Raw genomic sequence first — 23,893 nt, 5'->3', positions numbered from 1 at the left:
CAGCTTGATGAGTGCTGTCTAAGTGCCAGCATCGGTTTGTGGTGATAAATAGACAGCTACAAAAATTATAGATGAAAACTTTATTGGTAAATAGTGTGGTCTACAGCTTATCATGAGATACTCTACCTCAGGCGAGCAAAATATAGAGACTTCCTTAATATTAGATTTTGTGCACCAGCTGTTATTTATAAATAGACTCAGACCGCCATCCCTTGTATGACCGGAGGCAGCTGTTCTATCCTGAAGATGCGCCGAAAACCCTGCCTGCTGTATATTATCCATGTCGTTGTTTAGCCACAACTCAGTGAAACATAAGATATTGCAGTTTTTAATGTCCCGTTGGTAGGATATCCTTGATTGGTGCTCATCCATTTTGTTATCCAATGATTGCACGTTGGCTAATAGGACTGATGGTAGAGGGGGTTTACTCACTCGCCTCAATTCTCAGAAGGCAGCCCGACCTCCGCCCCCTTTTTCTCCGTCTTTTCTTCGTGCATATTACGGGGATTTGGGCCCTTTTCCAAGAAAGCAGTATATCTATCACGTCAGACTCATTAAAGAAAAATCTCTGTCCAGTTCCAGGTGAATTATCGCTGTTCTGATGTCCAGAAGTGAGTGATACCATAAGTGATGGTAGCAGCAACATTATGTACAAAATAAGTTTAAAAGTACAAGTTACAAACAACCTGAAAAAATTAATAAACTGGCACAGTTGGTTAGGAGCACGTAAAACGGCAGCCATCGCCTCCAGCACCATTCTCTTCAAAAAAAAGGGAAAAAAGTGGTGCTGTTGAACGAGTTCTGTCTAAAGAAAACATGTGTGGTACATATGGTTAAACAGGTCAACCATGACACATTGGCCTGGCACTTTTACAGGTATGAGGGAAGACATAATAATTAGACCAGTGCGTTGACCAGACCTGTGTTCAAATAGTGTTTACTTTTAAATATTTTAAGTGTTTGATTGATCCTGCCTGGAGAGCCAGAGAGACTGGTGGTTTGAAGATTTGGGAGTATTCAATTAGTCTGATTTTGCCAGGCAAGCTCAATCAAGGATTTGAAAGAAAAAAATTCAAGCACTGCTCCTCTAGGAACAGTTTAGCCTTTTAGATCGTAATGAATAAGATTACACAGACAGGGGAGACACGATCCTAGATCAGCACTCCTACTCTGAGTCAGACCCTGGGCTGCCTCTGACACACAACTGTAGTGTATGAGAACAAGGTAAGGAAGGTGACGGCACGTAAAGGTAAAGCAATTTCCTCATGTATCATGGTGTGACAAGGACAAATGCATGTGATGTATAGGCTAGCTTAAAGTGCAGCAGAGAGCTTTTTATTGAAAGAGAAAAAGCAAAGTGTCCTAAAAATAATGCTATTCAAAGGGCATGGACAGGAGATGGCATGCTACACAATATGGTCCAAAATCTCAACACAATAATGTAATATTTTCAAACACCTCAATCACGAAAATTATAATTTCACTCCAAGGTAATGACTCATTTGTGGAGTGAGACGATTAAATATGTGAGAACAAGAAATGTCAACACATTGAAACTCTTAATCGACCGAACAATCTACTTGATGGGAGAGACGGGCAACAGAAGTCTGTGGCTCTGGTTAAGCTGTTCATTCAGTTTTGCGTCAAAGGAACTACCAAACTACCAATAGCCTTTTAACGATCCTACAGACTTGAAGGCAAATTGTCCCCAAACCAAAGAGTTTAACTGGCTCCCACGGCAGAACATATTTATATCATACTGTGGTTACAAGACGAATGTGTAGGCTACGTAAAACTGCTTTCATTTTCCAAATCAAATCGTTTTGTTATTCTTGTACACCCCACTGTGATCAAGGGGAATGTAAATAACATATTTAAACAGGCCTATTAGCCATTCCCAAATCAATGCTTCATTTTGATCAATCGTACTTATTCAGTTCTACATGCTTGCCTTTTCCCCCCTCTGATTGTGTTTTCCAAATGCCAGGAGTAGACGAATTGCCATTGCAGCAGTCATTTGGCGACAATGAGGCCAAATGCTAAACACAGAGAGAATGTATTGCACGGCTAAAGCGCCTGACACGCCTTTCTGAAACTAAATTCCAGCCTTCCCCTGTTTCATTTGCATAATGTTGTGATGCATTTTCCGCTCCAGTGCCCGCCACACTGATCCTCTAATTATACACACACACATGCACACGCACGCACACACACACTCACACACACTCCGATTGAGGAATCAGACCCGGGCAGACACCCACTCCACCCCAGCATGAAATATCATGTTACTCTATGATATCATTGTAGAGCCACGGGAAATTCAAAACACTGTCATTAATTCAGCTGGCAGCAGCAGCAGAAATGACTGTAACATTGCTAATTAAGGATACAAACACCAACAATACCTGCAATTTGATCTAAAAGTGTCTCCCTGAAATTACCTCAAGCTTTGAAAGGGGATGATCCATGCAGTCTGGGACCGATTCAAGTTTTATTGGGAACATTGGTTTCCAAAGGCCGCATGATGCCAACCAATGGGAATCAAACAGTGTGTGAGGAACACACTAAATGATTAAATATCTGACATTTTAAAAGTATATAAGCAATGTATATCATTTCCTTCCCCATCAGAAAACGTACAGTATCTTCAGTTTCTCACCTGTCCAGGAGCGGCATTCTCACACAAGAGGGTCTCATACTCAATGGCAAATACCGGAGGGTTGTCATTGATGTCCAGCACCGTAATGACAGCAAAACCTTTTCCAACCTGGGTTGGATCATCTGAAAGACAGAGAGAAAAATAGTTTATATCACAGTTTGACTCCAGCTATAACTTTCAATACTTTACCCTGTCTTAACTTTGTCACCCTCCTCCACTTTCCCTACTAATCGAGCTTTCGCATGTCTTTTTAATGAATCACAAAGGTCGAGCAAAATTAGCAAATTGTGGCCAAAAGTGCCCGTTCTAATATAATATACAAGGCTTTCTCTATGAACTGGCATCCTTAGTTGCTCTGATGGGGATCAGCCAGCATGATCAAGCAGCTGATTATGATTGGAGTGGAGCTAAAGCTGTGGTGGTAAAGGCTAGGGAGGCTAAATAAATGGCATCCTATACCCTATATAGTGCACTATATAGAACCCAGCTCTGCTGAAAGCACTGCAGTATATAGCGAATAGGATGCCATTTCAGATGCAGGTGACTGTGTAGTTGTAGTACAGAGCATCCGGCACCACAGGCTCCACCACTGGCTCCCCTCTCTGACACCAATGTGGCACTGAATATAAACGGCTGGCTCCTGAGAGCCTGGATGGACGATGATTTAGCCTGGCGTCAGCAGCCACGCTGACAGGAGAGATGGCGCGCTGGCTGACATTCGGGAGCGGCTGATTTGACAGTAGTGAAAAGGACGTGTGGTACCCCGGGGCACAGATTTGTTGTCATTGGCATGTTCGGAGCAGAGTCAGAGTGCGGATGAAATGTGAGCGCTGACCGACCACGTCTCAAATGAACAAGATCCCTTAGCTAGAAGAAGTGCTCCTCTGCCAACTTTTGTCACAAAAAGCCCATTTACTATAAATAGTGTAAAAAGGCGTCCTGGGCTCTGAGAGAGACTGTTTGGACGCCTGATTCTACAGCTGCCACTTTCCGCTGTGAAGAGAATAGAAGTCTGACTGTGTCAGAGGCCAACGACTCCTCAGTGAAGGGCTGTTATGACATTTAGTGCAGTTATTAAAGATGTTTACTCCCTATGTGTTACTATATCGAGACAAGAGGAAGAAGTATTATTTGAACATTCGTCTTAGGCCTATATTTATGGTTGAATAACAAGGCATTTACTTGGGGGATGGTGATTACCATGTTTGGTTTCGTGACTATTTGTGCATCGAGGAGAAGACTGATTCGCATATCGCCCCAGCAGACCCACTGATGGTGCAATCTCTATTGCACTCCATAGTGCCCTTTCCCCTCTGGAAAAAAGGATCACCCATGTGAGATTGCTGTTCAATGACTACAGCTCAGCGTTCAACATAGGTGATGAGGGTAAGTAACAACACATCTGCCAAATTGACCATCAACAAGAAAGCCCCTCAGGGGTGCGTGCTTACTCCCCCCCTGTACTCTCTATTCACCCACCACTGCATGGTTGCAAGTGACTTCAACACCATCATTGGTGACGGTAGTAGGCCTGATCACCGACAACGATGAGACAGCCTATAGGGAGGAGGTCAGAGAGACCTGTCAGTGGGGTGCCAGAACAATCTCTCCTTCAATGTCAGCAAGACAAAGGAGCAAATCGTGGACTACAAGAAATGGAGGGTACACACCCATTCACATCGACAGAGCTGTAGTTGAGCGGGTCGAGAGCTTCAAGTTTTCTGTGTCCACATCACTAAGGATCTATCATGATCCACACACACCAACGCAGTTGTGAAGAGGGCAAGACAACACCTCTTCCCCCTTAAGAGGCTGAAAAGATTTGGCATGGGCCCCAGGTCCTCACGTTTTTGGTTACTACATGATTCCATATGTGTTATTTCATAGTTGTGATGTCTTCAGTATTAATGTACAATGTAGAAAATAGTACAAATAAAGGAAAACCCTTGAATGAGTATGTGTGTCCAAACTTTTGACTTGTGCTATATATGTACAGTTGAAGTCAGAAGTTTACATACACTTAGGTTGGAGCCATTAAAACTCATTTTTCAACCACTCCACACATTTCTTGTGAACAAACCATAGTTTTGGCATGTCGGTTAGGACATCTACTTTGTGCATGACACAAGTCATTTTTCCAACAATTGTTTAGAGACAGATTATTTCACTGTATCACAATTCCAGTGGCTCAGAAGTTTACATACACTAAATTGACTGTGCCTTTATACAACTTGGAAAATGCCAGAAAATTATGGCATTTATTTAGAAGCTTCTGATAGGCTAATTTACATTATTTTAGTACCTGTGGATGTATTTCAAGGTCTACCTTCAAACTCAGCGCCTCTTTGCTTGACATCATGGGAAAATCAAAAGAAATCAGCCAAGACCTCAGAAAAAAATTGGTTCATCCTTGGGAGCAATTTCCAAATGCCTGAAGGTACCACATTCATCTGTACAAACAATAGTACGTAAGTATAATAAACACCATGGGACTACGCAGCCGTCATACCGCTCAGGAAGGAGACGCCTTCTGTCTCCTAGAGATTAACACATTTTGGTACGAAAACTGCAAATCAATCCCAGAACAACAGCAAAGGTCCTTGTGAATATGCTGGAGGAAACAGGTACAAAAGTATCTATATCCACAGTAAAACAAGTCCTATATCGTCATAACCTCAAAGGCCGCTCAGCAAGGAAAAAGCCACTGCTCCAAAACCGCCATAAAAAAAGCCAGACAACGGTTTGCAATTGCACATTAGGAAAAAATTGTACTTTTTGGAGAAATGTCCTTTGGTCTGATGAAACAAAAATAGAACTGTTTGGCCATAATGACCATTGTTATGTTTGGAGGAAAAAGCCGAAGAACACCATCCCAACCATAAAGCACGGGGTGGCAGCATCATGTTATATGATGCAACATCTCAAGACATCAGCAAGGAAGTTAAAGCTTGGTCACAAATGGGTCTTCCAAATGAACATTGAACAAGCATACTTCCAAAGTTGTGGCAAAATGGCTTAAGGACAACAAAGTTAAGGTATTGGAGGGACCATCACAAAGCCCTGACCTCAATCCTATAGAACATTTGTGGGCAGAACTGAAAAAGTGTGCGTGAGCAAGAAGGCCTACAAACCTGACTCAGTTACACCAGCTCTGTCAGGAGGAATGGGCCAAAATTCACCCAACTTATTGGGGGAAGCTTGTGGAAGGCTACCCGAAACATTTGACCCAAGTTAAACAATTTAAAGGCGATGCTACCAAATATTATTTGAGTGTATGTAAACTTCTGACCCACTGGGAATGTGATGAAATAAATAAAAGCTGAAATAAATCATTCTCGCTCCTATTATTCTGACATTTCACATTCTTAAAATAAAGTGGTGATCCTAACTGACCTAAGACAGGGAATCTTTACTAGGATTATATGTCAGGAAGTGTGAAAAACTGAGTTTAAATGTATTTGACAAAGGTGTATGTAAACTTCCGACTTCAACGTACATGATGGTGTTTATAGACATTATGGACAGTATATGAATATACAACGTGTGAACAGCAGTAGTTATAAAGTATAGGATGAGCCTTGACTAGAATTCAGTAAATACATATGAAGTGGGTAAAGCAGTATGTAAACATTATTAAAGTGACCAGTGTTCAATGACTCTCTAAGGTGCAGGGTTGAGTACAGTGTGTTTGCCGGCTAGTAACAACGACTAAAGTTGAGGGCAGGGTACTGGGCAGAGGCCAGCTAGTGGTGACTATTTAATAGTCTGATGGCTTGAAGCTGTTTTTCGGTCCCAAATTTGATGCATCTGACCTGTCTCCGCCTTCTAGATGGTAGCGGGGTGAACAGGCCGTGGTTCGGGTTGCTGATCTTCTTGTCCTTCCTGTGACACTGGGTGCTGTAGATGTCCTGCAGGGCAGGCGGTGTGCCCCCAGTGATGCGTTGGACTGACCACACTATCCTCTGGAGAGCCCTGCGGTTTTCGACCAGTGCAGTTCCTGAACCAGGCGGTGATACAGCCCAGTAGGATGCTCTCAATGGTGCAACGGTAGAAGATTGTGAGGGTATTTTATTTTTATTTATTTAACCTTGATTTAACTAGGCAAGCCAGTTAAGAACACATTCTTATTTACAATGATGGCCTACGCCAGGAAAACACTAACTAGGATGACGCTGGATCGTCCTATGGGGCTCCCAATCATGGCCGGTTGTGATACAGCCTGGAATCTAACCAGGGTCTCTAGTGACGCCTCTAGCATGGAGATGCAGTGCCTTAGACCGCTGCACCACTTGGGAGGTCTTAGAGGTCTTCTTCTGAATTTCTTCAGCCTTCTGAGGTTGAATAGTCTTTGTGGACCATTTCAGGTTGTCAGTGATGTGCACGCCGAGAAACTTGAAGCTTTTCACCTTCTACACTGCGGTCCCGTCGATGTGCATGGATGCATGCTTCCTCCTGCTGTCTCCTGAAGTCCACTATCAGCACCTTAATTTTGTGGACTTTGAGGGAGAGTTTTTTTTTTTTTCTTCCTGGAACACAGTCATCTGTGATCAGGGAGTACAGTAGAGGGCTTTACCACTTGGGGTCAGCCAGTCAGGAAGTCCAGGACCCAGTTGCACAGGATGGGGTTCAGACCCAGGGCCCCAAACTTAGTAATGAGCTTGGAGGGCAGTATGGTGTTGAAGGCTGAGCTATCGTCGATGAACAGCATTCTTACATGGGTATTCTTCTTGTCCAGATGGGATAGGACAGTGTGCGGTGCGATGGCGATTGTGTCATCTGTGGATCTGATGGGGCGGTATTCCAATTGTAGTGGATCTAGGGTTTCAGGTAAGATGGAGGTGATATGATCCTTTATTAGCCTCTCAAACTTCTTCCTGATGACAGAAGTGAGTGATACGGTGCGATAGTTTAGTTTAGTTCAGTTAGTTACGTTTTCTGGTGTACAGGAACAATTGTTAACATCTTGAAGCAAGTGGGAACTGACATTGAACTTGAACCCTGTTTCAACAATCATCAGCTGATTTTTCAAATGATTTTCCAAATGACAGTAAAGTGAACAGCTGTTGTGATAGCAGGAGAGGTTTATCTGGAATGTTTTGATGTCTCATACTGTCACAGCTCTTGCCGTAATGAGGATCGGACCAAAACGCAGCGTGGTAAGTATTCATGATTCTTTATTAGTCAAAACACTTGAACAAAATAACAAAGCGGAAAACCCGAAACAGTTCTGTAAGGTGCATGAACTATACAGAAAACAACTACCCACAAAACACAGGTGGGAAAAAGGCTGCCTAAGTATGATTCCCAATCAGAGACAACGATAGACAGCTGTCCCTGATTGAGAAACATACCCGGACAAAACATAGAAATAAAGAAACTAGAATGCCCACCCTAGTCTTACCCTGGCCTAACCAAAATAGAGAATAAAAACCTCTCTATGGCCAGGGCGTGACACATACATTAGAAAAAGGATAGTGGCGATTATACATTTTTATTTTTAAAACAGGTTCAAAAGCTAAAAAGCTTTATTTCATTGTAATTTATTTTATTCAATGGCTTCACCTGAGTGTCCTCGCCAGCTAGGAAGGGCAGCACTTTACCACATTCCAATGTTATCACATTCCAATGTTGAAAATTGGGGACTCCCGTTAAGAGAGACTGAGACTCTGGGTTCGCGCCCAGACTCTGTCATAACCGGCCGCAACCGGGAGGTCCGTGGGGCGATGCACAATTGGCCTAGCGTCGTCCGGGTTACGGAGGGGCAGTAGGGATGTCCTTGTCTCATCGCGCATCAGCGACTCCTGTGGTGGGCCGGGCGCAGTGCGCGCTAACCAAGGTTGCCAGGTGTTTCCTCCGACACATTGGTGCGGCTGGCTTCTGGGTTGGATGCGCACTGTGTTAAGAAGCAGTGCGGCTTGGTTTGGTTGTGTATTGGAGGACGCATGACTTTCAACCTTCGTCTCTCCCGAGCCCGTACGGGAGTTGTAGAGATGAGACAAGATAGTAGCTGTTGGGGAGAAACCACGAAATTGGGGAGAAAAAGGGGTAAAATAAAAAAATACAAAATAAAAAATAAAAAAAAGAGGTGAAAATGATTTAAATGTACTTAAGGTCATGTATGATTTAAATATTCTATAAGTCTTATAGAAGTCTTATTATTGAAAATAGGAACTATGGGAGAAATGGACAAATACAGATTGTTTTTAAGATGCCCTTGTCTTAAAGTTGAACCTTGGATAGATCTGTACTATAATAGCCTATAAACAGTCAATTCAAAATATTGTATTCAGTTCTTTTGAAATAACCAACATTTTCTGCATCATAATTGAGACAAAATTAAAAAAAGACGTAGGCCAAATGGATTTTGTGATGTTGTTCTATATAAATGTAGGCAAAAAAGGCAGACACTTTATTTATATCAACATGGGATTTCTGTGGTCCAAATATCATAACATTTTTGTTTTCAGACGTTTTTCGTTGGTAGGCCTGCCCATGTGTCTACTCACTCGGAAAGCCTGCTCACTCATGTCAATACCAAATCTGATAATTGTGACATGATTGAACTGGAATGATATGAATAATGATGATGATGGTGAGAGCTCAGTATAGACTAACCCTTTAATCATAGGCTGTTACTTTCTGTCTCTAAAATCACAATGTTTCAGTTTCTATAATCAGGTGAAAAAGTATATTTTTTAATTGAAACGTCCAAATGTCTGCATTTTACCAGATCCATTTTTTTCTATTTTTTTAACTGATAAAAATTCAATATGCAATTGCCTATAGATAATATTCTGGCCAAAAGAAAACAGTTTTTTAAGGCCATATAAAGAACAACTATGCATAAATTAATGAAAAGCAGCAAACTGATACAACATTGTTTCACACTTTAATTGAATTGAATTTATCCGTTATTTTACCAGGTAAGTTGACTGAGAACACGTTCTCATTTACAGCAACGACCTGGGGAATAGTTACAGGGGAGAGGAGGGGGATGAATGAGCCAATTGTAAACTGGGGATTATTAGGTGACCATGATGGTTTGAGGGCCAGACTGGGAATTTAGCCAGGACACCGGGGTTATCACCCCTACTCTTAGGATAAGTGCCATGGGATCTTTAATGACCTTAGAGAGTCAGGACACCCGTTTAACGTCCCATCCGAAAGACGGCACCCTACACAGGGCAGTGTCCCAATCACTGCCCTGGGGCATTAATAAAATACTCAAACGAAACAGGCAATAGGCTAAAGAGCTGGCTTCACAGTTTCCCCACCAAATAGGCCTACCAGGAAACTCGACGTACAGTATCTTGACGACATTGAGCGCCCGATGGAGTATGTGCGCTGCGTAGTACCTTCCACAAAAAGTTTTGCTCAACAAAAAGACACATAAGGGGGGGAATGCGAGGGCCTCTTTGTCCTTAAAGCCATGGAAGGACGTCTCAAAGGCACTCCGGCACCTCTCTTTTCTCTCCTCTTCTCCCCCACATCACATGAGCATAATTCACCTGCGCCTGCCCTTAGTTAGCAGCTTGCCACTCACATGCCGCGACTCACGGAGACCCGGAGGTCGAAAGCGCCCACCTTACGTCAGAATTAAGATTCCCCTGACAACCCCGCCGCGTCCCACACGCTTCGTCACGTTAATGCAGTCATGACGAAGCAGTGGCATTGTGGGGTGTTGAATATGGGGGAGGGTTGGCTACATCACAAGATAGAAAGGACAACAATACTTTATGCAGGGCCTTCATAAAACGAACTAGTCAGACGTGTGTGTGTGTGTGTGTGTGTGTGTGTGTGTGTGTGTGTGTGTGTGTGTGTGTGTGTGTGCGCGCGCACATGTACTTACGGCTTTCCATGGCAAGGATAGTGAGGTTGTGGACAGAGTTGACCTCTCGATCCAGGGGTTTGGCTGTGCTTATGACCCCACTCAGAGCATCCACGTTGAAGAAACGCTCCAGGTCTGTGTTTCTGTCTATGGAGTACCTGGAGACAGATAGACAGAGGCAGGCAGGCAGACAGGCAGAATGACAGACACACAGTCAGACACGTAGCTATGATAAAGTATTTTCCTTTTGAAGAAAGTTCTAAGGATTTTACATGTAATAATTTCTCTCTTTAAACATTTCTGAAGGAATAAGAACTTTCCACCTTCCAAAGTTGTCAAATTAACTATTTTAAAGTGCATCTGGTTTTAGTACATTGGCATAGAACATTATTGAGCTGTGTCAACAAGTGCAATTTTGCCATTTTCTTATCAATTTTTAACGCTAGATTAAACGATCATGATGTTGAACTATGAATGAGAGGTTTCTGTAACCTTTAGATTTTGACGAGAACTGCTCTTAATCAAAGTTTTTTAAGGTAGAAATGTGAAATTGGACAGCAATACATTAATGCTGAACACAGAACAAACACTATCAATTTCTATACAGCAGCTTATATTTCTGGAAAAAAAGACAACTTCAATTAGCTGGTATCCAAAGGGTATTATTCAATGTAATTTGACTCTTGTGGCTGCATTAGTTCCACAATAATTCTAATTTCAACAGAGGTAGGGCCATATTATTGCAGACGCTGAAAGCCTCCACAGCAGCAAAAAGAGGCAATTTACACCCACAATGGCGGTGTAATTAGATTTTCTGATTAAGATTACTAACAATCCTAACGCCCCGAGCATGAATACTACCACACAACACTTTTATTTTCAATTAATGCGTAATGAGAGGGAGTCTCATGAGTGACATGGGGCAGATTGCCTTTCTGAGTGGTTGTGTTGTGTTATAAATGCAATGGAGCGGGTACAAACTGTTGACCCTCCTGGGGGAATGCCCTTTGCTCATTTTAGATGGCATTTCACTTTTACAAATGTTGCAGTCCCTCGAACGCACGACATCTGGCTTCAGTGCATGTCGCACAGTCACAGAGGGAGTTTAGAACTCTGTCAGTGAGGTGCTATTGAGGCACTGGAACGTGAACGTGTATTTACAGTATTGCTCAAAAGGTGTTTGGTCCTCCTGTCAACCTGCTGTGGCAACATGCTGAAAGAAATGGGTTATATGGCTTGAATTCGCCACTCTGTTGCATGGGGGCGAAGTTATTTGAAGAAACAGGGGCCACTTGAGAAAATGGCTGGGACAACAGAGGAACTGCCTGTAATGGCATACAATAACTGGAGAGCTGGGTTCTACCTGATGGCACTGTTGGAGGATTCAGGGTCGTGAGCGGAGACCCTCCCGATGGAGATGCCCACTCTGGCGTCCTCGGAGACCACCATCTTGCTAAGCTGTGTGGAGAACACAGGCGGCTCGTTCACGTCCTCCACCGTCACCTTGACCGACGTGGTGTCGCTGAACGAACCCAGGTGCACAAACGCAGGGTCGATATTCCGATTGGTGGCTTCGATTCGCAGGTTAAAGCTGTTCTTGGTCTCAAAGTCTAAAGGCTGAGACAAATATAAAGTAAACAGACCATACAAACATTTAAATTAAAAGCTTTTTCACATTTCTTAAAAAAGAAATTGACAGTAACCTTCCGGTCAAGGTGGAGCCCATCCTAATTGGCTGGATTCTAAGCACACTGCACTGGCCACATTTGCTGTAAATGGCGAGGGCAAAGCCATAAAGATATTTGTATGTGCGTCGCTCATGGCAACATGGCCTTGCGCTACACCAGTAGATTGAAGAAATGCTGGCGCTAGAGTCCAACGACCCTATGCAATCTTGCACATAATCAGACTCTCTATCACAAATATATTTTTCATCCAGACGTTTTATATTGACTTACTGTGTAGTGTGAAAGCAAACTATTGATTGTGAGAAAAGGCACACAACACATCACAGTGAAAGGCATTTCTAAATAATGGTGTTTAGAAGATATGTTGTCATCTGTTTGGCTTATTGGGCGCACAGTTGTAGCCCTATAATATAGGAGGGCCATTGATGTGACACATTTATTGTCTGTGTTTATTGTCTGCATGACTTTCCACTCTGTGGCACTCGTCTATGATCGGTGACGGCGAAAACAAACAAAAGATCAGATTGGACCCTGTGACAAAGCTGGCTTGGGGCCACAGCCTATTAGGATACAGCATGTGTACCTTTTGAAGGATGATGACGCCCTCTTGCGTGTCCTCGTCTGTAGTGATGTTGAACACCCCAGGTCCGTCCTCCATGATCCTATACTCCATCTCTGCATTGGGGCCTATGTCATTGTCCAGAGCCTTGACCCTGGCCACCACGGACGCCACGGGCAAGGACTCCAGCACCATGTACTGATAGTTCTCTGGAGGAAAGAGAAGTAGTAGTTAGAGATGAGGTGGTTTTCTTACTCCTTAGCCGCTCAGATTCATAGTGCACGACAGTTGCCTTTGAGTTCCCTCTCTCACAACGAGTGGTCACACTACAAATTAATGGTCCAGGATGAGTTTTATCCAAATATATGAGGAAATAGTGACAATAATATTAAATGACTAGTTTTACATTCAAGACATTTATGGTGGAGATGGCAAATATATTTTTTATTGAACCTTAACATTTTTATAACAATGGAGTTGTTTTGTATTCATATGAAAATGTATTACGTATTCTGACCACTCCACTCTACATGAAACAGAATATCTCTTGACCAAAGTGAATGGGAGAACCTGCGGAATATGCTTCGGTGGGATGAAATGTTCACTGGAAGATTCTATTACAAGCAAACTCTTCCATTGTGCTCCCGGTGTCTTTGTCTGCACCTCCCTGACATAAAGCACTCTCATAAGAAAAAAAGGAGGGAATCATATAAATAATCATAATCTCCCCAATCACCATGACGGAGCTCATTACCAGATCTTTCCGTGTTTCTCACCCCAGTGGTTCCCGACATCGCGCTCCAAATGCTAATCTGCTTGACATTGTTTGCCGCTGTGTAATCTTTGTAATGGCTTTTTAATTCGCTGTGGAAGACCCCCAAAAATGCCTTTCTTCCCCTCCCTTCGTACTGTGTATGCCCCTCTTTGCCCCCTGGTAACCGCCCCTCCTCTCTGTCCTTGTGCCTCCAGCCTTCACTTCCCTCCTCTTCTCTCCTCCAAGGGCTAGTGCTTCTAGACTATCAGCTGTGGTGCTCTGTCATACTCTATTGATTCTGACCCATGACCTTGGGTGGGAGGTGGGGGGGATACAGATGGGGTGGGGGGTGGGACTTCACACCCAACCTGGTCCCAAAGCATCTTTCTTCCCAGCACACGCAGAAAAACAGCGCTGGGTTAAAGCGGCATTGACGATTTGTTGTGCAAACTTGAACCTGCCCCCCCCCCTCCGGGTTCCAGCAAATTGACTTGACTTCATGGCAGTCCAGCAGTGAGTGTAACAGCCTAGGCAGCGGTGGTCGGAGGGACTATCAGCGGTAAAGCAATTGCCAGGGCCACAGATTATCATGAGAAGCACCTCATGCCTTTGAATCCCAACGCCTGGCCAGGAACCCATTAGCGCGCCGTGAAATAGGCTGATGACAAAAAAAATGGAGCCTGATTGATCCTGGTATCCATGTTTGCAGAAATCCCTCAACTCTGATGTGGAGTGAGGGGAGCGGGAGAAAGGTTTATACCTTCTAGGGCAAACTGCATTTGAAGTCTTTGACCATTAGTCAGAAAGGGGCAGTGAACCCACGACAAACAGCAAAATCACGCATACGCTTGAAAGGGGTACTGTAGTTGAATGAATCTGCAATATCAAGCATTTTCACCCAAAGCTTTCTCCCCTACTGTACGCGTCTGCCATTGTGAACGAGAGTGATTGCAGAGATTTATGTCAAACCTCCACCATAGTGAGACTGCAATGACAGTGAATGGAGGGGTTTAGGGCTTTGTCTGAGGGAAATAGATAGAGGGCATGTCGTGACGAACAAAGCATATAGGACTCTTACTACGAGAGAAGCGTGGCGGGTTGTCATTGACATCAGTGAGGGTGACCGTGACAGAGGTGGTGCCGGAGAGGCCGCCCATCTGGCCCACCATGTCTTTAGCCTGGATGACCAACACGTACTGGTCCTTCACCTCTCGGTCCATGTTGGGCAGTGCCGTCCGGACGACGCCTGGAGATGAGAGAGAAAGAGAAAGGGATGACAGGAAAGAAGAGAAAGGGATGATAAGAGTAGAAGATAAGAGTGAAAAGGGAGAGGGGATGATGGAAGAGGAGAGAGAGAGAGAGATAGATAGATTGCAGGGGATGACAAGAGTGGATAGAGAGGCGGGACATGAGAGGAGATTGAGGGATAACAGGAGTAGAGAGTAATCGAGAAAGAAAGCTTGATGAGAGAGAGAGAGAGAGAGAGAGAGAGAGAGAGAGAGATGACAGGTGAGGAGAGGGAGAGAGGGATGACAGGAGCAGAGAAAAAAAGCAAATGCCTCCAAAGATGCCTAACTCTTGCTTGAAAATAAGTTGTTATGCACTTGTTTATCTGGGTTATTGGCACTGCTGCACCTGTTGATGGTTCCCTTTTGTGAGAAGAAACATGGACTTAAAGTGTCAAACAATCTTAACCTTTTGTGTTCAATCCTAACACTAAAGTGAAAACACTTCTATGGTCAACTTTATACACTATATCTCTGTAGGTGCTGAGAAAAATGTTATCTATAGCAAAGGCCTGTGGCCCTATGCAGTTGCTTAATGGTAATTGCTTTTGAAAGAATACACCAACTTATGAAATGGAAATCAGCATTTTATCTCCTGACTCTAAAGATGAAAATCGTAATAATCCCACAAAATTACCACAAATCTTTAATGGCAAAAAGTCCTAATTATTATAAGGCAATTACTGTTGCATTCATGGTTAATGACTTACAGCTCAGAATAAAAAATTAAAAGGCACTTATTGGGGATTCCTACGGAACATGGAAGATTACTCATTAAGTAGCTAGCTCAGGAAGCCGAGAAAAACAGTTTGGATCACGTAGGTTTGCTTGCTCTCTAAGTTTTTTTTTCATTAATGAGAATTAAGGAGAATTTTGAGAGATTCTCGAGAGGTATTAATTCTCGAGAGGTATCGATTCTTGAGAGATATTACTGTAATGTAAACATACGTATTTGTCACGTCTTGAGAGGGGTAAACTTTCTATGAGAGGGGTAAAACTTTCATGTTTGATATGCTCGTGTTATTAGCTGGCATAGCTAGCTAGCTGTGTTTTTGTCATGCAAGCTACACTTAATGCGTGTATGATCGAGAACATAAACCTAACATCTAGCTAATATGTTTTAGTGGAAAGGTTTCATTTGAGTTTTTCAAGCTTACTGACTAGTCATTGGCTACTGTGATGCTGATATTTACAGTACATTTGGAGCTGCAGAGCAAGAATGTCACATTTCCATCCACAACGAAAGGTACAGTAAGGCAAGTATGTAATGTAAATTGAAGAGTATGTACATACTGTATGTCATTTGAAATATCGTCACGCTGCGTCTCCTTAAATGTTTGTCAATGAGAATAGCCCCTAAGTCTCTCTCTTTGAGCTTGATACAGAATTAACTAATCAAATAATCTTGGGGATGAAGTCAGCCTGAGTTAAGTTTGGTTTATTGCAATCTGTTAAGTCAAGATACATTGCATTTGTCATGTAAGTGTGATACACTGTGACTCTTACAAAAAATAAGAAAAACTGGGTAGCCTTTTCAACCCCTCTTCAGTTTTCATTCCCGAAATATGAGTTTTTAATTAGACTATGGTGAATATTAAATAATCAAACAGAGTGGTTATGGGCTGAATCAAACTCCCACTTAATCAAACATTGATATCAATGGGATATGCGAGACATTTATAATTCACACAAGCACATCTCAGGGGACTTGACCTTAAGAGACCTTAATAAAATAGAAGACCAGAGGATGACAAAAAAACGTTGAAAAAACGGTATCTGTGTGTTCTGGACAAAATTTGATCATAACTACTCAAGAACTAGGCACAGATTCTTGCCATGTATGATCCAAACATTGAGTTTGAGATTGAGTTTATTTTATTTTTACAGGGACAGTGCACATTAATCAACATTTCAGTAAAAGTGCCGGTTTTAGCCAGCCGGCTAATTTTCAACCGCAGTCCCTGGGCAGGTTGTTAAAAACAATTACAATATAGACAATAGCAACATAGGACAAGCAAGACATAGCATACAGACAGAGCAACATAGGACAAGCAAGATGTAGCATACAGACATAGCAACATAGAACAAAAAGCAGCAAGACAAAATTCATAAATGCAACAAAGTGTTTCCACACCTCACAAGCTACAGACAACAGATAACATGGAAAGCGACAACACACAGCTAGGGACCATGTTCACAAATCTGATTGACCTTTAGCCATGTCTTCAAGCATTTTGTGAAAGTGTGATATGCGGTGCAATTATGTGTGTCTGATGGCAATGTATTCCAGACATGGGAAGCTCTCACAGAGAAAACGGATTTACTAAAGGTGCTTTTCCTTAAGGGAACTATACAGTCACCTCTCATGGCAGACCTTGTGAATCTGCTGCCATATGTTGGGGTTTTCTGTTTAACAAAATACTGACTGGGGGGGGCAGGCCATTTAGGATCTTGAATACAAGACATGCGTCGGTGTATTGCACAAGATTATCCCAACTCAGGAGCTCATGCTTTCTGAGGATGTAACAGTGATGATGGCTATTGGGCTTCCTATCAAGCACTTTGTAGACAGACTGAATAGGTCTTAATGTTGTACAGCAAGCTTGGGCCCAACTAGTCAAGCAGTATGTTAAGTGGGGGAGTATCATAGATTTGAAGTACAGTTTTGCTACCTCTGTAGTCATACAATTTCGTATAAATCGGAAATTAGCTAGGTTGAATTTGGTTATTTGAATGACCTTTTTCACATGCATTTCACATGCATTGATTTGGTTAAATCGTGCAAATAAATTTGTAGTTGACTTAATGGGAAACTAAACTTTCTCTCTCTTTCCCTCCCAAATTCAGGTTAAGTCGAGTAATTACATATGCATTGGTTTGAAGACATGTTTTCCTAAAAATCCAGATATTGCATAGAGAGGTCCACTGGACTCTATTGTAAAGAATAGGACATTATTGCTATTGTCATTGGAATGTACCTGTGTATCCACCCCTACACCTGATGACCACCCACAATCATACACACTCTCACAGCAACATAGTGAACGCAGCCTGAAGACTTGACAAAAAGATGCATACATCTCACAAATGAAGCCTGGTTTCGCCGAGGAAAAACAGTGTTTCAAGGTATTTAGACCAACTGCCTGAACATTTGTTATACTTACAAATCAGATAGTCTGTTATTGGCCCAGTCGATGTAAGCGACTCAATTAGCAACATTTTACGACGCCGTCCACCTCTTTATCTGAGGCCTCTGCCATGCTCTCGCCACAACATAATGATGGTCAATAAAGTCAAGTCGTAGCACAAACGAATGAATAGTGGGTGAAGTTTTCCTACTGGGAGAAAACCACAGCTGCCTCTTAGTCAATGCTTTGGTTCCCAGTTTAAGACGAGGAGTCAGAACATGTCAGTCGAGAAGCTGGTTTATTTTTAACGCCTGATGCCTTCATGTTTGTCAAAGCATCTGTCTATGGAGCTACTGTATGTGTGGATGTGTGGATTGGATACATCCATCTTCTCCTGTTCCCTAGCTGTATCCCCCTTTCCTCCATCCATTCATCCATCCATCTATTCATAGATTCATCGGGTTTGCTGCTAGTTTCCCCCACTGTGTAACCTTGTAGCCAATTAAAGAGCATCAACAGTGCCCCAGTGTCAGCTGTTGTGACACCTGTGAACCCTGTTTGCTGACATGCATCAGAGAGCTTGCTTCAAGCCTTCAATCCAACAGAGGTCCCTCAAACCAGGCTAGGTACAAAACAAACAAAACTTTCCCTGTTCTCTCCAACTCTATCTATCACTACCACCACAGAGACAGAAAACAATAAAGTTCTAACTTGAAAGAACAAAACCGTCTTAAAGAATTCTGGAAAAGAAGAAGTTGTCTGTTCGAAAAAGTTGGCTAATGGCTACATTCAAACAACAACAACAGCTACAACAACAACAATGGCTTACCCCAAAAACTTGAAATGTAGCCCGTAAGAAAATATGTTAAGTGTGTGCAGCCAGCGGTAAACCAAGTGAATAATCTCACTAAACAAAGATAGGCTTCACATACAATTGATATACTTATTTAATATCAGCTCTGTGCATTGGTGCCCAAGAGATATAGGCTGTGGTTAATGATGCCATGAATCCTTATTCCAGCATGTGGGGGTAAAAAAAAAATGCAATGTGTTTTCTCCTCCCGACGCCTGCCGCCCGCCTGGCCAGCAGCACACATATTTCTCACAGAGCGACAGTGCTAATCCGCACGGCTATGTCGCCAGGCTGTTGTTTGTCTGCTGGGTGCCAGCCCCCCTCGCTCTATATCTCTGTTGTGCTGCACCCGTGTCATTCCTGGGGAGAGGCGATGATTAAAATCCTTCTGTCGCTATCGCGGCATGGCCCCACATCGGCATCGCACCGTGACTCCCTCCGCCTCCGGTGCTGCCGAAGCAGACGCATTGTAGCCGCCGCACATTTATCTCGCTGTCTCCCTCTCCCCAGTGCTGGAGGCAGAGGGGTAGGCCACTCTCCCTGCAAAAAGACAGGGATCCTTGACATTCGTCTTGGGAGGAGGAAATAAAAGTGTGGGGACTGGAGCACTTTGCTAGGATAGGAAACCCTCTGGCCTACCATCCGTGTGGCTATGAAAGGTAATGATGAAGGCGATGGAAACTTAAATAAGAGTGGTGTGATTTCCTCAACCTCCGGGGGTCCACCTACACCCAATTGATCCATGTAAGATGCAAGAGGGGGAAAAGACCATATACACTGGGAATAGTACAATCTCCTAGAGAGGTTGTTGCCTTTTAGTTTGTTCATGAAAAGCCACCTTACAAATATTCTCTACATCAAACTTATCTTTTGAAAGATTCCAATCCAGAGCACAGATAGGTATTTCAATAACAATTTAGCTCACTCAAACTGTGAAAGATACACAGATTGAACTGCTATCGGCTGAGGTCTCCTGGGCATCATTCTCCACCTTGACTATACGTGATACTGTAAATTTCCCATATCTTGGTGGTCTGTGTGGTATAACATTAAACAATTATGTAACATTACGAGATGTAGATAACTGTGACTCATCTTCAGTAATATTACTGTTACATTGTAAAAACAAATTATTATTGTTTTTTTTTGGGGGGGGGGGGGGGGGGGTGCTACTGCATATGAAAAATGTCATACATGTCAAATGCTCCAGACATCTCACACAGCAAAATCGCCAGTGTTCATATCCTGGTGTAAGCAGTTTTGGTGTTGATGTGGTGTTACTTTATGAATGGAGTGAATGGCAGCTAGTTTCAGTGCAACATTTCTAGTGTTGATTCAGGTGCTAAACTAACTCTGTAAGTTTTAAATTAACACTCAATAGTGTAAAATAACCCCATTGTTGGCGTTAATAACCAGTGTTATACCAAAACCAAGCCCCTCAATATCATATTTCCCAGCATATTTTCACATCACTTTGCAAGCCAGCATAATGTGACTTGAAATAATTATGTGACTTTGGACTTCTGAGTGGTTCAGCAGTCTAAGGCACTGCATCTCAGTGCAAGAGGCGTAACTGGTTCAAATCCAGGCTGTATCCAGCTGTGATTGGGAGTCCTGAAGGGCAGAGCACAATTGGCCCAGCGTCGTCCGGGTTTGGCCGGGGTAGGCTGTTATTGTAAATAAGAATTTGTTCTTAACTGACTTGCCTAGTTAAATGTATAATAAATTGAAAGCCTGATTTTGCTTGTAAACTACGCGCTTCAGTCCACTGAATTATGTTAAAACTAGGCTCTCATAATAAGGCTTTATATATTGTGTTATATTATACTTTTTTATAACATATTTTCTTAGGAGCTCACTTTATGAAGGCCACAGGACTGAACATTTATGAATGCAACAACCAAGTCTCTGTCACTAAACAAATAGGGTAATGGGTGGTGACTCTACAATTTACTCCAAAGGCATTATGGGAAAGCACAGCAATGATTTTCACTTCTACGCAGCCAATACACATCTTTACTTCTCTGTGTCACCAGAGGATTTAAGCTCCACGGATAAATTATTAGTTTACTGTATTATTGTATTATTGATTTAAATACTTGGATGGCTTGCAACTTCCTCCAGCTAAATCAAGGCAAGACCGAGGTATTTATTGTTGGAGCCAAAACACAGAAAGAGAATCTGGCCTCACATTTTAATTCACGGCAATAAAGATAAAACACCAGGTAAAAAACCTAGGTGTTATTTTAGATTCTGAACTCCATTTCGAATCACACATTAGGAATGTGACCAATATATCTTTTTACCAGCTGAGGAACATTACCAAGGTGTGGCCATTTCTCTCTCAGGCTGATACAGAGAGACTCATCCATGCTTTTATTATAATTAGGCTTGACTACTGTAATGCTCTCCTGTCTCGACTACCCAAGAAAGCCACTGGTCTACTGCAAAACATACAGAATGCTGCAGCACGGGTACTGACCAAGACCAGGCGGAGAGCACTTATTACACCGGTTTTAATGTCTCTGCACTGGCTGCCTGTGAGTTTTAGAATACATTTTAAGATTCTTCTATTGGTTTTTAAATCAATCCACGATTGTGCTTCCCAATACATGTCAGACATGCTTTTAAGTTATGTACCCAGTAGGTCCCTCAGGTCTTCTGGAACTGGCCTTTTAACCATCCCAAAGCCTAGAAACAAGAGGTATGGAGAGGCAGCCATTGTTACTATGCCTCTGATATAGCCTGCCACTGAACCTGAGGGGGGCCGAAACTGTGGACATATTTATAAGAGACTCCTTTTTTTAGTCGTTCAGTTTTATCGTTACTTTTGTTTTTTATCCTCTTATGTTTGTTGTGTAGTAAATATTTATGTTTTTATTTTCTTCGTTTTTCTGTGAAGCACATTGTGTTGCATTCCATGTCTGAAATGTGCTGTAAAAATAAAGCTTGGTTTGATAACGCTGTACACTAAGCAACGTGTTCATTTAACACTGAAAGTGTGGATCCATATAGACATTTGACCAGTGTTAAATTGAACAATCTCAGTGTTGCTTTAACGCTGGAGAAGGTATCAGTGAACACCATACCAGCGCACCTTTAACACTGACCTAGTGTAAAAATGCAATACAAGTGTTAAATACAAGGAACACCATTACCTTTAACACAGAGTTTGTGTAACATTTTAATGCCACTGGTGTTGGAAAGTATCTGTGTTAAAAGGGCAACACTTTGAAAAGTGTAAATTCAACACTTTTTGCTGGTTGTCATATACACACTTCAAAAGTGTTAAATTGAAAACCCACAGTGTTCAATTTACCAATCGAATTTTGCTGTGCGGGGGTGAGATAAAGGATTTTTGCCAAGGGTATCTCTTTCTGAGTATTATACCAAAGATAGAGCCAGGTTGTATTGTACATTACCTGGCAGAATGGTGGGAGGCCAGATTTATATCTACGCTGAGCTGTAATGTCCTCCAGTCACTGGAGTGGATAGTACAAAATCTCCCTGAGGTGATGCACAATTCTGTGTGTGTGTGTGTCTGCGTGTGCGTGTGTGGGTGTCATGATTCGAACAGATTAGAGAACACCCACAGTAGAAAGCTCCCAAAAGGCCAGGCCAATATCTTAATCAGAACAGGATTACCGGGTTTCGGAACCATCTCTCAGGCTCAGTATCTGGTATCTTAGCCCTGACATAGAATGAGATGAAAGAACAGGTGGAGAGCAGCTAGACTGGCCTTGGCCTTTTTCTTTATTTGAGCATTTTACATTTAATGAAATGATCTCCTTCCTCATGACCGGAGGAGCTGAAAGAGATGACGGTGAAGCTCTAAACGCTGTCATCGCAGAAGTAGCGCCTACGTCAAATTGAAATGCACGCAGGCCCGTCTTAAATATCCCCTTTAAACATAATTAATCCTCGCGTAGACGCCTGGCCTTTCTGCTCTCTCCCGTAGTGAGGACACGGAGGTCTGAGGCAAGCAGACATGGCTGGCATCGCTGATGTGCTCGAGTGCCCATCTCTGCCTCTAAGGTGTATGCAACTATGTGTGTGTGTGTGTGTGTGTGTGTGTGTGTGTGTGTGTGTGTGTACTTGCGTGTGAGTGTTGTGCAGGGAGGAGTGCATTATTAATCGTTGTTAGTCATGGTCCATTTCTACTAATGCCATTCAAAAATGCATAATGAGTATCATAACAAACAGTAGACAGACCAGACACTCATTCATAGCTACATTTATTCATTGAGTCTTTCATCAATTAACACTCACCCTTAACGCATTGCAGTGCACCGCCTTTCGATTTTCACCTTCAAACTCAAGTGTGCTATTTCCTGAGCTACATTACAAAATGGATGTTTAATAAGCCACCCTCACCCACAGCAAAGTATGTATTTTGTCCACATTATACATTACATTTACAGCTTGGAAGTTATTGGAGCTATTCAGGGTTAACCACTTTTTTCCCCCAAGGGCACCTTGAGGATTCAATTTGGGATTAAGATGCCAAGTAAAGGGACTTGCTGGACAAAAGTGAGCCAGGATGCAAACCCTCCAAGTCCAGGTCACACGTGACGTTGTCCACCTCCCTGCCCACTACCCCTCAGCCCCTTAATCGCTGGTGGTGCAGTGTTGCTGTGTAGCTAGAGATTAATGAGTGCCTTTCAACTCAAGCACTTTGTCAAAGTCACCCTTTCACTAAGGCACAGTCTTTTTCAACAAATGAGTGTGATTAGTGGTTTACAGAGACATAGAAACAGTATTCACCTTTGGCCTTTTTGTCACAGGTAGCTGCATTTAAATGGATTCATATTCTTGTCAAACTAAGAACATGTCCAATTATTCCATATGTTCTTTCTTAACCTGGCATGTAAGCCCATTTTATTTTCCCCTGCGTCAGACACAATTTGTATGATTCAGCTTTGCCATATGTATTCCTCAATGTCGTGTCTGTAAATGTAAAGTGCATACAAATTCGGTTAAAATATGCTAAAGTTAAGGTGTCCCTCAAAAGACATTTGTGATATCACTACACTGATTGCAAGAGACTGCACCACCAAGCTATACAGAATGTACCATTTCAAAACTTCTTACACTTACTGATAACAGTATTGACCAGCCTGGTAAACAACTTGGTTTAT

At 42.6% G+C, this 23,893-nt stretch overlaps 1 protein-coding gene across 1 annotated transcript in view; it reads right to left on the bottom strand.

Annotated features, from left to right (window-relative positions):
* Positions 1 to 23,893, bottom strand: part of LOC115130322 (cadherin-7-like) — a 118,989-nt gene that overhangs the window by 41,196 nt on the left and 53,900 nt on the right. The window contains exons 5-9 of the mRNA XM_029661347.2: positions 14,567 to 14,734; positions 12,759 to 12,943; positions 11,851 to 12,104; positions 10,509 to 10,645; positions 2,660 to 2,781 (exon numbers count right to left, since the gene is read on the bottom strand). Of these exons, the coding sequence (XP_029517207.1) occupies positions 2,660 to 2,781; positions 10,509 to 10,645; positions 11,851 to 12,104; positions 12,759 to 12,943; positions 14,567 to 14,734 (866 nt within the window). The remainder of the gene's footprint in view (positions 1 to 2,659; positions 2,782 to 10,508; positions 10,646 to 11,850; positions 12,105 to 12,758; positions 12,944 to 14,566; positions 14,735 to 23,893) is intronic.

Source organism: Oncorhynchus nerka, linkage group LG6, assembly GCF_034236695.1.
Source record: "Oncorhynchus nerka isolate Pitt River linkage group LG6, Oner_Uvic_2.0, whole genome shotgun sequence".
NCBI classification, from domain to species: Eukaryota; Metazoa; Chordata; class Actinopteri; order Salmoniformes; family Salmonidae; genus Oncorhynchus; species Oncorhynchus nerka.
The sequence above is the reverse complement of the archived record's forward strand: the minus strand, read 5'-3'. Positions and strand labels throughout refer to the sequence as shown.